The following is a 13,165-nucleotide window of genomic DNA, read 5'->3' on the forward strand; positions in this document are numbered from 1 at the left end:
TGGAGGGCTGAATAGCTGATCAAAGGAAAATGGTGGGGGGGGGGGGGAGCTGGGACCAAACTGGGCCAAAGGGTGTCATGGTCAGCAACAGGGACCCCTGCCTATTGTACAAGGTCCATTACCTCCTACCTTCCTTCCTTCCCTTCCCAGCTCCTCACATGAGGATACCCCTGGCTCCCATCCCCTCTATGGTCATGGGGAGTGCAAGTGGCCAGGCTGTGAGACCCTTTGTGAAGACCTGGGGCAGTTTGTCAAGTAGGTACCCAACCACCCCCACCTCCTCCCTTCTAGCCCCTCCCCCTCACCTCCTTGACTGTACCCCTTACCTCCACTTCCCTGCCCTCTTTGGTCACTGAGCACTACAGTTAGCCTCAGTTCCCCTCCCTCCCATAATTGCCACTGTCTTCCCTTCTTTGAATCTCAAGTCCTAGATAGCGCCCCAGCCACTGAATCCTTGAACCTGAATCTGTGTTTTGGGGGTGAGGGAGTGCTGAGATGTGTGGGTGTGGGTGTGAGTGCATACTCTCAGTCACACACACAGCTGTCTTACCTGGGCCCCGCCTCCAGCCATTCCTAGCCCCTCTAGCCAGCTCCTGTGGGAACTGGAACAACTCCTCCCCATCCTAGGGAGATACAGAGTACGTGGAGGGGTGAGTAGGGAACAGTGTCCAGTTCCTATATCCTCCCAGTCTGCCCAGTCCAGGGGCAGGAGGAAACTGACAGCGGAGTGATGGGGCCTGGAGGGGGCAGGTGGACAGGTGGGGGGGTGGACAGGCGGTTGGCGCTGCCACAGCGGTGCCAGGCTCTGTCACTGACTGATTAACTCTGCTGTCTCCCAGCCCCTTGCAGCATCAGGGTCAAACAAATTGTTTTCACGCTTCGTCAGAGGTTTACTTAATTAGTTCATTTGCAATTAGATCTCTCTGTAGCTGGGATTTTAGCAAAGACATCAAAGGAAGCTGACTACGAGGATGCTGCTTCTATCTTCCCTTTCTTCTGGCTTGGCCACCTTCTCTGTCTCTTTGTCTCCATCGCTCTGTCTGCCCCTCTCTATCTCTCTGTCTTTGTGTGTGAGGGGATTGAAGATGTATCAGGGAAGGCAGATTGGGGAGAACAGTCAAGGGAGTTGAGGGGTAAATCCTAGGTGAAGCCTGAATCTAAACCTTCCCTTCTCTCCCCCCATGAAGACACCTCAATACAGAACATGCACTTGATGACAGAAGCACAGCCCAGTGCCGGGTCCAGATGCAGGTTGTCCAGCAGCTGGAGATACAGGTGTGGCCCTCTGTGTGTATGTGTAGGGTGCTCGTTGGATCCCACTCACCCTTCACCTTTCCATGGGGCCTTCTGGACTCAACCATGTATTCCTGTAGCCAAAGTGATCTCCTTACCTTGTCTAAATTCTCCTGGCCATCTTGAATGGGGGAGCTGAACTCTAGAGAGGGCACATTGTGGGCTTAGGGGGGTCTTGGTCTTGCCCTGGGAGGACCAGAAGCAGCATAGTTAGTGTATCCAATATAACTAGCAATCCTCTTGGCAGATGGGTTCTACTGGATTTGGGAGACAATATGTGCTCAGTTTCCCAGTGGGTTGTCTTAAGCAAAGGTTGTGGCAAAAAAAGGTTCTGGCAAAGTCAGATTGAGGAACATGAAGAAATCATAGAGGAGTTAGTGGCCTGAATGGCAGATACCCAAGAGACAGATCAGGGGACTCAATCAATCAATGAGAGAAATTAATCTGTCAACAAATATGTATGCAGTATCAGCTCCCTACTAGACTACACATTCCTTAAAGGTGGGGATACATTTTTGCATTCTTCACAGGGCCTGACTGAGGGCCCTCATATATGATATAGTGGACACTCAGTAAATATTTGGTGGGTAAATCAATCAACCAATAAGCGTTGATGAATAAATGCTAAATTCTAAATGGGTTGAATAGCATGAACAAAGGTGGGAACCCTGGAGTTTGATAGGACTGTGGGACTAAAGGATACCTGTGTGAGGTCAAGCCTTTGAAGAGACTTGTGTTTTTCATCTTTTCTCCCCTTGGTTCCTCCTTCCCTTTCCCCTTGAGGCAGAGGACTGGGGAAGGATGGTGTTGGATGCTAATGGAAGGGGAGAGGGCTAGACCCTGAAAAGGCTCTGAAACCCAGGCTTTTTCTCCCACCTTCTTTCTCTCCCTACAGCTAGCCAAGGAGAGTGAGCGACTTCAGGCGATGATGGCCCATTTGCACATGAGGCCTTCAGAACCCAAGCCCTTTAGCCAGCCGGTGAGATGATCCATGCCTCATATGTCCCCTGCTCCCAGTAGTCCCTATGACCCCTCATACTTTCCAGTGGGGTATGACCTTCCAAGAACCCTCTAGGACTTCCCAGACATTTTCCCCAACCATTCCTTTAGTCCCTCCCCCTGGACATTGTCCCTCTACCTTAGACCTTTGTGCTTCAGATCTGTTCCCCTCAGAATCCTTTCCTTCAGAAACCAAACCCCACTTACCCCTTTCCTCAGTGATTGAAATTCACCCTCCACTATTCTGACTGTGAGATCTACAAGAGTGGAGAAGACATTGGAATCCAAGGAGATGCTCTCTGCTCATACCTGCCGTCCTCCTTTTCTCTGCTCTCATCACCCTTTTCATTTTTCATAGCTGAACCTGGTGTCAGGCTCCTCACTCTCCAAGGTGACTGTCTCAGCAGCTGATTCATTCCCGGATGGCCTCGCCCACCCCCCCACCTCAGCTGCCGCCCCTGTTACTCCCTTACGCCCCCCTGGCCTCAGCTCTGCTACTCTGCACAGTGGGGGCCCTGCCCGCAGGAGGAGTAGTGACAAGTTCTGCACCCCCATCTCCTCTGGTGAGGGTGGGAAGGTGGGGGCAGGAGGACCACAGAAGGGGAGGCATTGTGGTTTAGGGGAGCGGGCTTCCTTGGGCCACAGGTCTGACCCTCCTTATATCCCTCATCTCTCTCCCCCAGAACTGGCCCAGAATCATGAGTTCTACAAGAATGCAGATGTCCGACCTCCCTTTACCTATGCGTCCCTCATCCGACAGGTGAGCTTCCCAAGAAAGAAGACGGAGGTGTTGGGGATAAGAGAACTCATGAAAAGCCCTCCCTTCTATTCTCATTTCTATCCCCCAATTCTGCCTTTAGTTGCCTATTTGCTTATGAAGCCCTTCCCTCTCCTTTCCCACTATCTAAATCCTACCCAGCCTCCCCCTACCCTGACCACCCTAGCCTCCCTTCTTTGAACATTGAGAGCATTTATTGTCTCTTCCATTCACTCCCTATTCCTTTAGGGTCAGGGGAAATGACTCATCCTTCTCCCATCTCTCTCACGCACGTGTGCACTCACACACATAGATGCTCCTACGGCTTATATTGTACATTGTAAATGTGCACACAGGCTTATATATGGCACATCCCCTCCCACACTCAGTTTTTGTTTTTGTTTTGTTTTTTTTTGTTTGTTTGTTTTTTTGGCTAGGCATTGGGGTTAAGTGACTTGCCTAGGGTCACTCAGCTAGTAAGTGTTTTGTGTCTGAGGCCGGATTTGAACTCAGGTCTTCCTGAATCCAGGGCCGGTGCTCTATCCACTGTGCCACCTAGCTGCCCCTCCACACTCAGTTTTTCACAGATATACCTTCTCTCATCATTTTACCAGCTCATTCTTTATGTCTCACACACATACATGTTCATTTTCTCTTATTGCACATAGATATAACTCACACATATTTCCTTAGGCATGTATATATGTACCATTCCTGCTTATGCTGCATACTTTGTCTCTCTTACACAGGCATACACAATTACTCCCTCCTCTCATACCCATGCTTACACACATACACATATACATGCTCACACATAGAATGTTTGGTCAAGGATCATATATACATATCTATGTATGGAGGGAGAGGGAGAGGACGAGGGAAAGGGAGAAAGAGAGAGAGAGACAGACAGACAGACAGACAGACCTATAAGGGACCTAAGCAGTTCAATTTGGTTCCTTTATTTTATAGATGAGGAAGCTGAGTTCCAGGGTGGGGAAAGTTATTTATCCAAGATAGTAAGCAAGGATTCAAGACAGAGCAAAGATTCAAACCCACTTCTTTGACTCTGAATCAAATACACTTTCTTTTTTAAAAAATGCTTTAAATTTTTATTTACTTTAAACTTGAAAAACAAGTACAAACATTTCCATGTTCAAAGAAGAACTGAAAAGGAGGATTGCCTATGAAACCACGAGTCTCTATTATGTATAGGGTTTTTTTTAAACATAAAATAAATTCAACACTGTTTCAAAGCTGTCTTGCTTCTCTTTGGTTGTAAATTCAATGGCCTTCTTTTCATTCTTTTCTTTTTGGCATTACTTATTACTAAACTCCCTCTTCCCCTTAATCCCCCTCACCATTTTTTAAAGCCTTCCTTTGTAACAAGTAAGTATAGTCAAACAAAACAAATCCACACGTTGGCCACGTCCAAAAATGTATGTTTCATTCTTCACCTCTAGTCCAACATCTGCTATAAATATGTACATATGAGACCTTTTCATCTTTTTTGACTTCTGGTTATGTTGTTGGTTCAAAGAATATGCACAGTTTAGTGACCTTTTGGTATTGTTCCAAATTGCTTTCCAGAAATGCTGAACCAATCCATAGCTCCAGCAGCATCGCATTACTGTGTCTGTCCTCCCATATACAGTGCTCTTTCCACTCACTTCCATATTCTTTGTATTATGTACACATCTTTTTTTTATATTCTCTCTGTCTCTGTCACTGTCACCATCCCTGTCTTCTTCCGCTCCCTCCCTTCCTTGTTCCCTCATCCTTCCTCACTCTCTCTTTTCCCTTCTCTCTCTCCTTCCCTTCTTTCCTCTTCTCTCCCTTCCTCCTCTTGCTTTCTCCCCCTTTTCCTTCCTTCCATATAGGCACTCATGCATACAAAGTTAATGATTCCTGAGGTCATTGGCAGAACTGATTAGCCAGCCATAACACTTATCATATGACAGAGCCAGCTTGATTATACAGTGGACAGAGTGCTAGAAGTCAGGAAGGCCTGAGTTCAAATCCTGCCTCAGTTACTAGCTGTGTGATCCTGGGAAAGCTACTTAATTGCTGTCTGCCTCAGTTTCCTCATCTGTAAAATGGGGATAACAATAGTTCTTAACTCTTAGGGTTGTTGTGGGGATAAAATGAGATAATACTTATAAATCACTTTGCAAACCTTAACATGCTATATAAATGCTAGCTATTATCATTACTAAAGCATAAAGGTACATGCATACATACACAGTCACACCCTTCATGTCTCATACTCATATACTTAGGAACTTTTACAAGGGCTAGTGTGGGCTCAGAAGCAGCTAGGTGGTGCAGTGGATAGGACGCTGGTCCTGGAGTCAGGAAGACCTGAGTTCAGTTCTGGTTTCAGACACTAACTAGCTGTGTGACCTTGGGCAAGTCACTTCTCCCTGTTTGCTTCAATTTCTTTATCTGCAAAATGAACTAGAGAAGGAAATGGCAAACCACTCCAGTATCTTTGCCAAGAAAACCCCAAATGGAATCACAGAGAGTTGAACGTGACTGAAACGACTCAACAATAAAAATTGTGGGCCTAAGGGAGAGCTGGAATCCTAGGAAAGAGAATCCAGTGCTATTGATTTCTTATCCCTCGAGGAAGTAACCCCTTTGACCTCTGCTTCCCTTGAAGGCCATCCTGGAGACCCCTGACAGGCAGCTTACTCTGAATGAAATCTACAATTGGTTCACCAGGATGTTCGCCTATTTCCGGAGGAATACAGCCACCTGGAAGGTGAGACGCTTACCTTGCTTTGCCTCTCCTCCTCTTCCTAAGGGCCCTTGACTGATACTGCAGGCCATCTACTAGATTCACATCTAGGATAGGAGATTCCTGTAGGGAATATTAATGTTATAGCCCAAAGGTCAGGTTCCCTTCCTCTAGAAGCCCAGGCCTACCTTTGTGTGGTTGGCTTAGTTGGGAACATTTTTGGTTCAGGCATGTCCCCATATCATCATCATCGGGGACTCCTACAACTCAAATGTCTCCTCAGAGATCCTCTGGATTCTGATTCCCCTTTCCCAAATTCAATTCAACAAAGAGTTCCTAAACACTTATTATGTGCAATACCAGCCTGGCATAAAAGATAGGGAGGAGATCTCAGAGTCAGGAAGACCTCAGTTCAAACCCTGTTTCTTACATATGCTGTCAGTAAAACCCCGGGCAAATTACTGTGCCAGATATTCAGGATACAAAATCAAAAATGAAAGAGTCTGTCTCTAGGGAGCAGGTCTGTACTTTCCTCTTGCATTTTAGGGGAGGTGGGAGATAAAACATCTCCGCAAATAAGCATAAAATGAGGAAAATTCAATGGTGAAGGAAAAGACCAAGATCTAAGGGGGATTGGGTTCAAGGAGGATGTGCCCTCTAATGAGCCTTTTAGGAAGACAAGGATTCTGAAAGGTAGCAGTGAGAAGGGAGTGCACTCCAAGTATGAAGACTAGCTTGTGTGGATGCAGGGTGAGAGCTGAAGTGTAAAATTCCGGGAATGACTTACAATCCAATTTAAGTGGAACATAGAGTTTTTAAAAGAGAGAATTATGAAATAAGGCTGGTAGTGGGGCACTAGATTATGGAGGGCACTAAACTAGGTTGAGGAGTTTTTTATTTTATTCTATTGACAATAGTGAGCCACTAAAGTTTTGTTTTTTTTTAACAAAGGGAAACATGATGGGGTCTGACCCCTGGTGACCACACAGGCTCTAGAGGCAACCACAAGGGGCACAGGCCCCTTGATGAGCTTGTGGCTAGGTTCTAATGAGGTGTGTCCAAACCATTCAGAGGAACCCTAGAATTACTAAAACTGTAGTGTAGAGATGTTCCAAAGACCCTACCCCTCACTGGGGAAGAAAAGTGTACGGGAAAATTGGACATGGGGCCAAATATGGGTCTGTGGACATGGGCACAGATACGTATATAGACATGGACACACATACACCCTCCCCCTTTCTGCTGTCAGAAGCAGAAAGATAATTGTCTTAGTCCAATTAGTCATTTCAACACCTCCAGCCATAACAGTTTTCCTAGGGGGACAAGAGAGAGAAGGTGGGGGGGAGGGCTAGGGAAAATGGGACAGGGAGTTAGGGGCCGGATGCTGATAGCACCTTCTGTTTTCTCATTGCCAAGACTGTGGGGGTGGGAGGAGTGGAGAGAGAGAGAGAGAGAGAGACAGACAGACAGACAGACAGACAGAGACAGACACAGATGGATAGAGTGAGAGAGATAGAGAGAAAGACAGATGGACACAGAGAGACACACAGAAATAGATGGAGAAACAGAAACAGAAAGACATAGAAAGATGGAGAGAGAGATGGGGAGAGAGAGATGGAGAGACAGACTGAGATAGAGATGGAGAGTGATAGGGAGAGAGAGACAGAGAGACAGAGACATAGAGATGGAGAGACACAGAGAAGGATAAATGAGAAAAGAGGGACAGAGAAACAGAAAGATGGAGAGAAAGTGATGGGGAGACACAGACACACAGAGATGGAGAAAGATGAAGAGAGACAGAGAGGTGGATAATTGGGAAAAGAGGGGCAAAGAAACAGATACAAAGAGAGAGACAGAGAGAGAGAGAGAGAGCACACTCACAGGCAGGTGCAGGTGTCAGATGAGGAACTTGGTGCCTATACAGCAGGGTGGGCATTGTGGCTCGGTGGAGAGAGGGCTGGAGCATGACCATCAAGCTGGGGAAGAGAAGGGGCAGTGTCTATGCAGGGAGTTGCCAGGATCTTTGGCCTTTGAGGTCCCCTGCTGGCCAGTGTTGGAACTTCAGAGGTGCAAGATGTCTCTTCCCCAGGCTGGGTGGGAGGGAACATTTCCGTGAATTAGGATCACAGGGTCATAGATTTAGAGCAAGAAGAGATGGTCATCTACTCTAGTCCAACCCCCTATTTAACCAATGAGGAAACAGATTTAAAGAGGTTAAGTGACATGTCCAAGGTACAAGAATAATGAGTGGCAGAACAAGGATTTTAATTCAGACTCCAAATCCAGCACTCTTTGCACTACGATTATCCATAAAGTGTCCTAGTACTCAGACCTAGGGCATCTGACTTAAAATCTTGTCTCTTACCCTTAAGTCATACTGCTTCGTCAGTATAATACTGCCTTGGCTTATGGAAAACGTCAAAATAGGTAATGACAGGATTGGAAGGGAATTCGAAGGGTCATCTCGGTCATCCTCCTAGCTCTAGGCAAATATTACCTAAACCATTCTGGAAAGATGGGTGTTGACATTGTTACTGAAGAGCCTCAAGAATATTTCAGCCTTTCATTGAACTCATTGTCATAAGACTTTTCTGAACAGCAGGTCAACTCAGTGGATAGAGAACTGGACTCAGAGCCAGAAAGATCTGAGTTCAAATAGGACCTCAGTTCACTTACCATCTTTGGGCATGTCACTTAACCTTTGTCTGCCTCAGACTGTAAACTGGGGGTAATAATAACACCTACCTCCCAGGCTTGTTGTGAGGATCAAATGAGATCACATTTGTAAAGCACTTTGCAAACCTTCAGCCACTATAACATTTTAAGTCCCTCAATGGACAGAATGTGAATGTACTGAGTCCCTGGCTCAGGGCCATAGCAGGTACTATGCATGATGCCTCCTCCCAGGACTTCGAGGTGAGCAGAGTCACTCAGCTAAAATGTCACCCCCATTCCTTGGACTAGGGTCACAGAGTTAGAGGGATAAGACCCCAAAGAGGTAATGGCAAACCAAGCTGGGTCAGCTCTTCTGATTGGCTGTAAGTGATGTCATTGCTCTGACTTGCATCCTGCTCCTAGACTCTGGGGTTCCTTTCAGGCTGCCTGAGCCCTCTAGAGGTCATCTCTAGTCTTTAGCCACTAGATAGGACAGCACCTAAAGGAGTCACCTATCACTTAACAATTGTGTGGGTGGGGTATATATGTGTGTGAGGATCCCTCCTGTCCATGCTGCTTCCACACGCACTGCACATAACTGCCCAAACTAGAAATTGTACATTCACTCTCTCATTATTTTATTTATATCTACTTTAGTGCAGACTGTTTCCTTTCTGAAGATGGAGGATAATTAGAGAGCATATGATTTAAATCTAGAATGGACCTTAGAGTTCATCTAGCCCAACACCCTCTTTTTACAGCTATGAAAACTGAGGCTCAGAACAGAAGTTTACTTCCGCAAGATCATATAGGTAGTAAGTGGCTGAATCAGAATTCAAACTCAGGTCCTCCAAATCCAGGGCTCTTTTTACAGCTTCTCTTTATCATCGTCTTTTAGAAAGCTTTTCAGAGATTGAGTCGTTATACAGTGCTTCTTCATTTCTCCTTTTCAGGTCAAACAGTCCCTATGCCTTTCCGTCTTCCTACTATTTTTGATTTCCTACTCATTAGTCAATTCTTCATCTGTTCCCTAGTTCTACTTTCCCTTCCCAGACCCAACAGTGTCAGCCTGTTACTAGGCCTGAATTGATAATGGATAGACAATGGCCTGGTCAACATTGGCAATAGATGTGTGTGAGGAGTGGGGGTGGGGGGGGCAGTGTGGAGAGGAACAAGGGAAAGTCACCCTCTTAGGAATACAGGCTGGGATCACTTAGATTTTTTCCTTCATTGTAAAATGGTGGACAACTCAGTAGAATGTACCACATTAGAAGGGTGTCCCACCATGGCCCTCAGGTTTTCTATGGCCATATTCTAGCCCTGTTGGACCCAACTCCTGACCCTTGGGGCCCAGAGTTTTTAGGGTCATCCTCAATTCTCATTTCCCAGCCCTAACTCACCCTCTGCATAGGAGATATCCTATGACTCTCCTTGTACCCACACTTCCCATGTCTTCCCTCCACTTCCCCTTCCAGGCCAGGCCAGGCCACTGGGGTTCAGGCCTCTGCTACTTATCCCTCCTGGGGCAAAACAAAATCCTGGCTTCTTAGATTTCCCCGCCTTCTCCCCCTCTGTCCACCCAGCCTTTCCTGCTCTGCCTCCCTCCTCATTCCACCCCCTTTTCTCGTTGGATCCCTTTCTCTGGAAGGACCAGGTCAGGGGGAAAGGATGGGGAGGGGGTCTGGGGCCAAGCCTGGCCATCCCAGAGAGAGGAGACGCCATCTGCTTCTCAGAGCTGCTGTCTTCCCGGGCCCCCTCCCCAGCTCACTCCTCCCGCCCCCTCCTGGTGTCAAGCCCCTCCCCGGGCCCTTGTTGTGGGGCCGGTCCCTTTGTTTACGAAGCCCCGCCAGACCCCTTAAATTGCCGTTAATGTTTCAGCGTAACGAATTAGTCTCTCATCACGAATCAGGCTTCGAAATGAGGGAAAAAAGCCCCGGTGAGGCCATCCTCGGAAATTGGGGTCATTCTCATTTGCAAAGCGGAGGATCCGAGCCCCGTAATGCGGAGAAATTTATTCCGAGGCAGGAGCCCCGGCGTGATTAGGCCCTTTGTAATTATCGCTCCGAGAGATTCCACTCCAGCCGCCTGCCTCCCTCGTGGATTAGCAAGCGAGTCGGAAAAATACACAGGATTTAATTAGAGGCAAATTAAAATTGGTAATGAAATCGGGCCAGTTGCAAGTGGCAAGAGTTGGAAGAGAGAGAGGGAGAGGGGATCTCGAGGGGGCACAGCTCCTGCCTGCCCTGCCCGCTTTCTTCTCTGTTTAGAAATGTAAAGATGGAGTCAGGGACCAGGGACGGGGACGGGGACACCGGTATAAGAAGGGCAGGTGTGGGGAGGGAGGAAGGGACCAGGTAACAGGAATGAAGATGGGAAACAGGGAAAGGAATTAGGGGCAAGGAGAGAAGTAGGTCAGAAGATGGGGACGGGGTGGGAAATAAGGAGAGGAATTCAATTTATTTCAGTTATTAAGCACCTACTATGTTCAGGGTAGAGTGGGAAGAATAGGGGGCAGCTAATGACAGTGAGAGGGGAGGGAATGTGGGCATGTCCCCACCTAAAAATCAAGAGGGGAGAGAGATGCAATCAGGCTACCCACATTCTAAGGGTATTACCTTAATTTCAGAGGCAACTCCAAAAGTGTTAGGGGTGGTGATTTTTTTAGACTCCTTGCTTAAGAACATTGAATGACTCCCTATCTCCTACTGAAAAAAAGGTCCAAGCCTTCCATATTGTGGCTCCAGCTTTATATGTACTCTAGCCAAACTGAGATACTCCTTGAAACATGTTCTTGGCTTCCCAAACCACACTGTTCCCTCTACCTGGAATGTTCTCCCCCAGCATCTCCTGTCCTATTCCAACCTGTGTCCAAATGCTGATTCTTAGTGAAGCCTTCTCTGACCCCCTCAGGCAGAAATGATGTCCTGAAATCCTGTGGCCTGTTGTTTGCTTCTCCCTTATTACATTTTCATATTCTACTCTGTATTAGAGTTTTCAGTGTACATATCTTTATGCCCTTATTAGACTTACTAAGCTTGAATCTCATTTCTATCTGGGCTTAGCACAGAGCTTACTCATAGTAGGTGTTTCATAAATAAGTTAATAAAGCTTTAAACTGCTCTAAGACTTTGGAGATAACCTAATACTTGTTGAGTTGGATTGCTTCCCTTTGCTGATCCTTTCCTGCTATCCTCCTTTCCGGTATAATCAATTCAATTGGTATCAATAATTGTGAATGGATGTGGGATTATGGGTAGAATCAGGGGAGATCTGGATTCAAATATAGCCTCTGGAGCTTACCTGGAGGGTGACCTCTGGCAGATCACCTAACTTCACTGAGCCTCAGTTTCCTTATCTGTAAAATGGGGATAATGACATCTGTAGTACCTACCTGACAGGACTATTATAAGGATAAGATGTGGAAATATATATAAAGTGCTTTGCAATTTCTAAAGCAATATATAAAATCAGCTATTAGTCATTATCTATACTCCCTATGCCTAGCATTTTGTACTTAAATTCTGTACAAGCTACTGTGCCAGATATAGAAGAGTGTAAGACAGGATCCTGATCCTAAAGTGCTTACAATCTACTCACATGCTCAGGGAACATCAGATAAATATGAAAGATAGTCAATATTCATTAATTGATCAAATATTTCCTAAATAATTACTCTGTCCCCTTTACTATGTCCTTTGGAATAAATAAGTCAATCAGTAATAACTTAATAAGTGTCTACCATGTGCCAGGTACCTAGTGCATATGGCACTAGGCCAAGTCAAGTCAACAAGCATTTATTAACACCTAGAGCCAGGCACTGTGCTAAGTGCTGGGGATATAAAGAAAGGCAAAAGTCTGTCTCTGCCCTCTAGGAACTTATATTTATTTTATCAGAGAAGGTGATGTTTACATATATGAGTGTGTACAAAATAAATACAGTACAGAGTAACTGGAGGTCTTCCCTAGTCTTAGGGAGGAAGGTTTCTGTAACAACCTTCCCTTCCAGACCTCAACCAGCACTTTATTTTACACTTCTCTAATGCAGCTTACCTTGTGATATTATGCACATATGTTGTATATTTTATGTTTGAAACTCTATTTTATTTTGCAGGCTAGCACAGGGCTCTGTATGCAATGTCTGATAACAGAATAAATGAATGAATGAATCAGACAATCTATTCAATCTGAGAAACATTTATTACACATTGGGAAACAAAGACAAAAAAAAAACCAAACCAGTCCCTGCCCTCAAGGAAATTACACTCTATTAGAACTAATAAGGTTTCTTAAGTTCTTTCTATGTGGCAGACACTGTGCTACATGGTGGGAATAAAAAGAAAAAAGACAGATCCTGCCTACAATAAGCTTACATTCTATTTTTAAAATGAAATTTTATTTTTTTTATTCAATGAAAACCTGCTTTCTCTCCCATCCATCTTCCCCTCTCCAAATGAGAAAGAATGGAGAAAAAACCCCATTACAAACACGTATAATCATGCACAAAAAATTACTGCATTGGCCATGTCCAAAAAATATATGTCTCAATCTTCACCCTGAGTCTATCACCCTTCTGTCAGGAGGTGAGTAGCATGTTTCATCATGAGTCCTCTATAATTGAGATTGGTCATAGTGCTGATCAGAGTCCTAAGTCTTTCAAAGTTGCCTTTATAATGTTGTTAATAAATTGTTCTCCTGGTTCTGCTCACTTCACTCTGCATCAGTTC

General features: G+C 45.6%; 1 protein-coding gene across 5 annotated transcripts in view; it reads left to right on the forward strand.

Annotated features, from left to right (window-relative positions):
* Nucleotides 1-13,165, forward strand: part of LOC114053425 (forkhead box protein P4) — a 99,165-nt gene that overhangs the window by 70,063 nt on the left and 15,937 nt on the right. For all 5 annotated transcript variants that reach the window (XM_027876465.1, XM_027876468.1, XM_027876467.1 and 2 more), the window contains exons 8-13: nt 151-255; nt 1,188-1,275; nt 2,189-2,272; nt 2,651-2,855; nt 2,976-3,052; nt 5,709-5,810. In XM_027876465.1, coding sequence (XP_027732266.1) covers nt 151-255; nt 1,188-1,275; nt 2,189-2,272; nt 2,651-2,855; nt 2,976-3,052; nt 5,709-5,810 — 661 coding nt within the window. The remainder of the gene's footprint in view (nt 1-150; nt 256-1,187; nt 1,276-2,188; nt 2,273-2,650; nt 2,856-2,975; nt 3,053-5,708; nt 5,811-13,165) is intronic.

This window comes from Vombatus ursinus, unplaced genomic scaffold (genome assembly GCF_900497805.2).
Source record: "Vombatus ursinus unplaced genomic scaffold, bare-nosed wombat genome assembly UNPS02014811.1, whole genome shotgun sequence".
NCBI classification, from domain to species: domain Eukaryota; kingdom Metazoa; phylum Chordata; class Mammalia; order Diprotodontia; family Vombatidae; genus Vombatus; species Vombatus ursinus.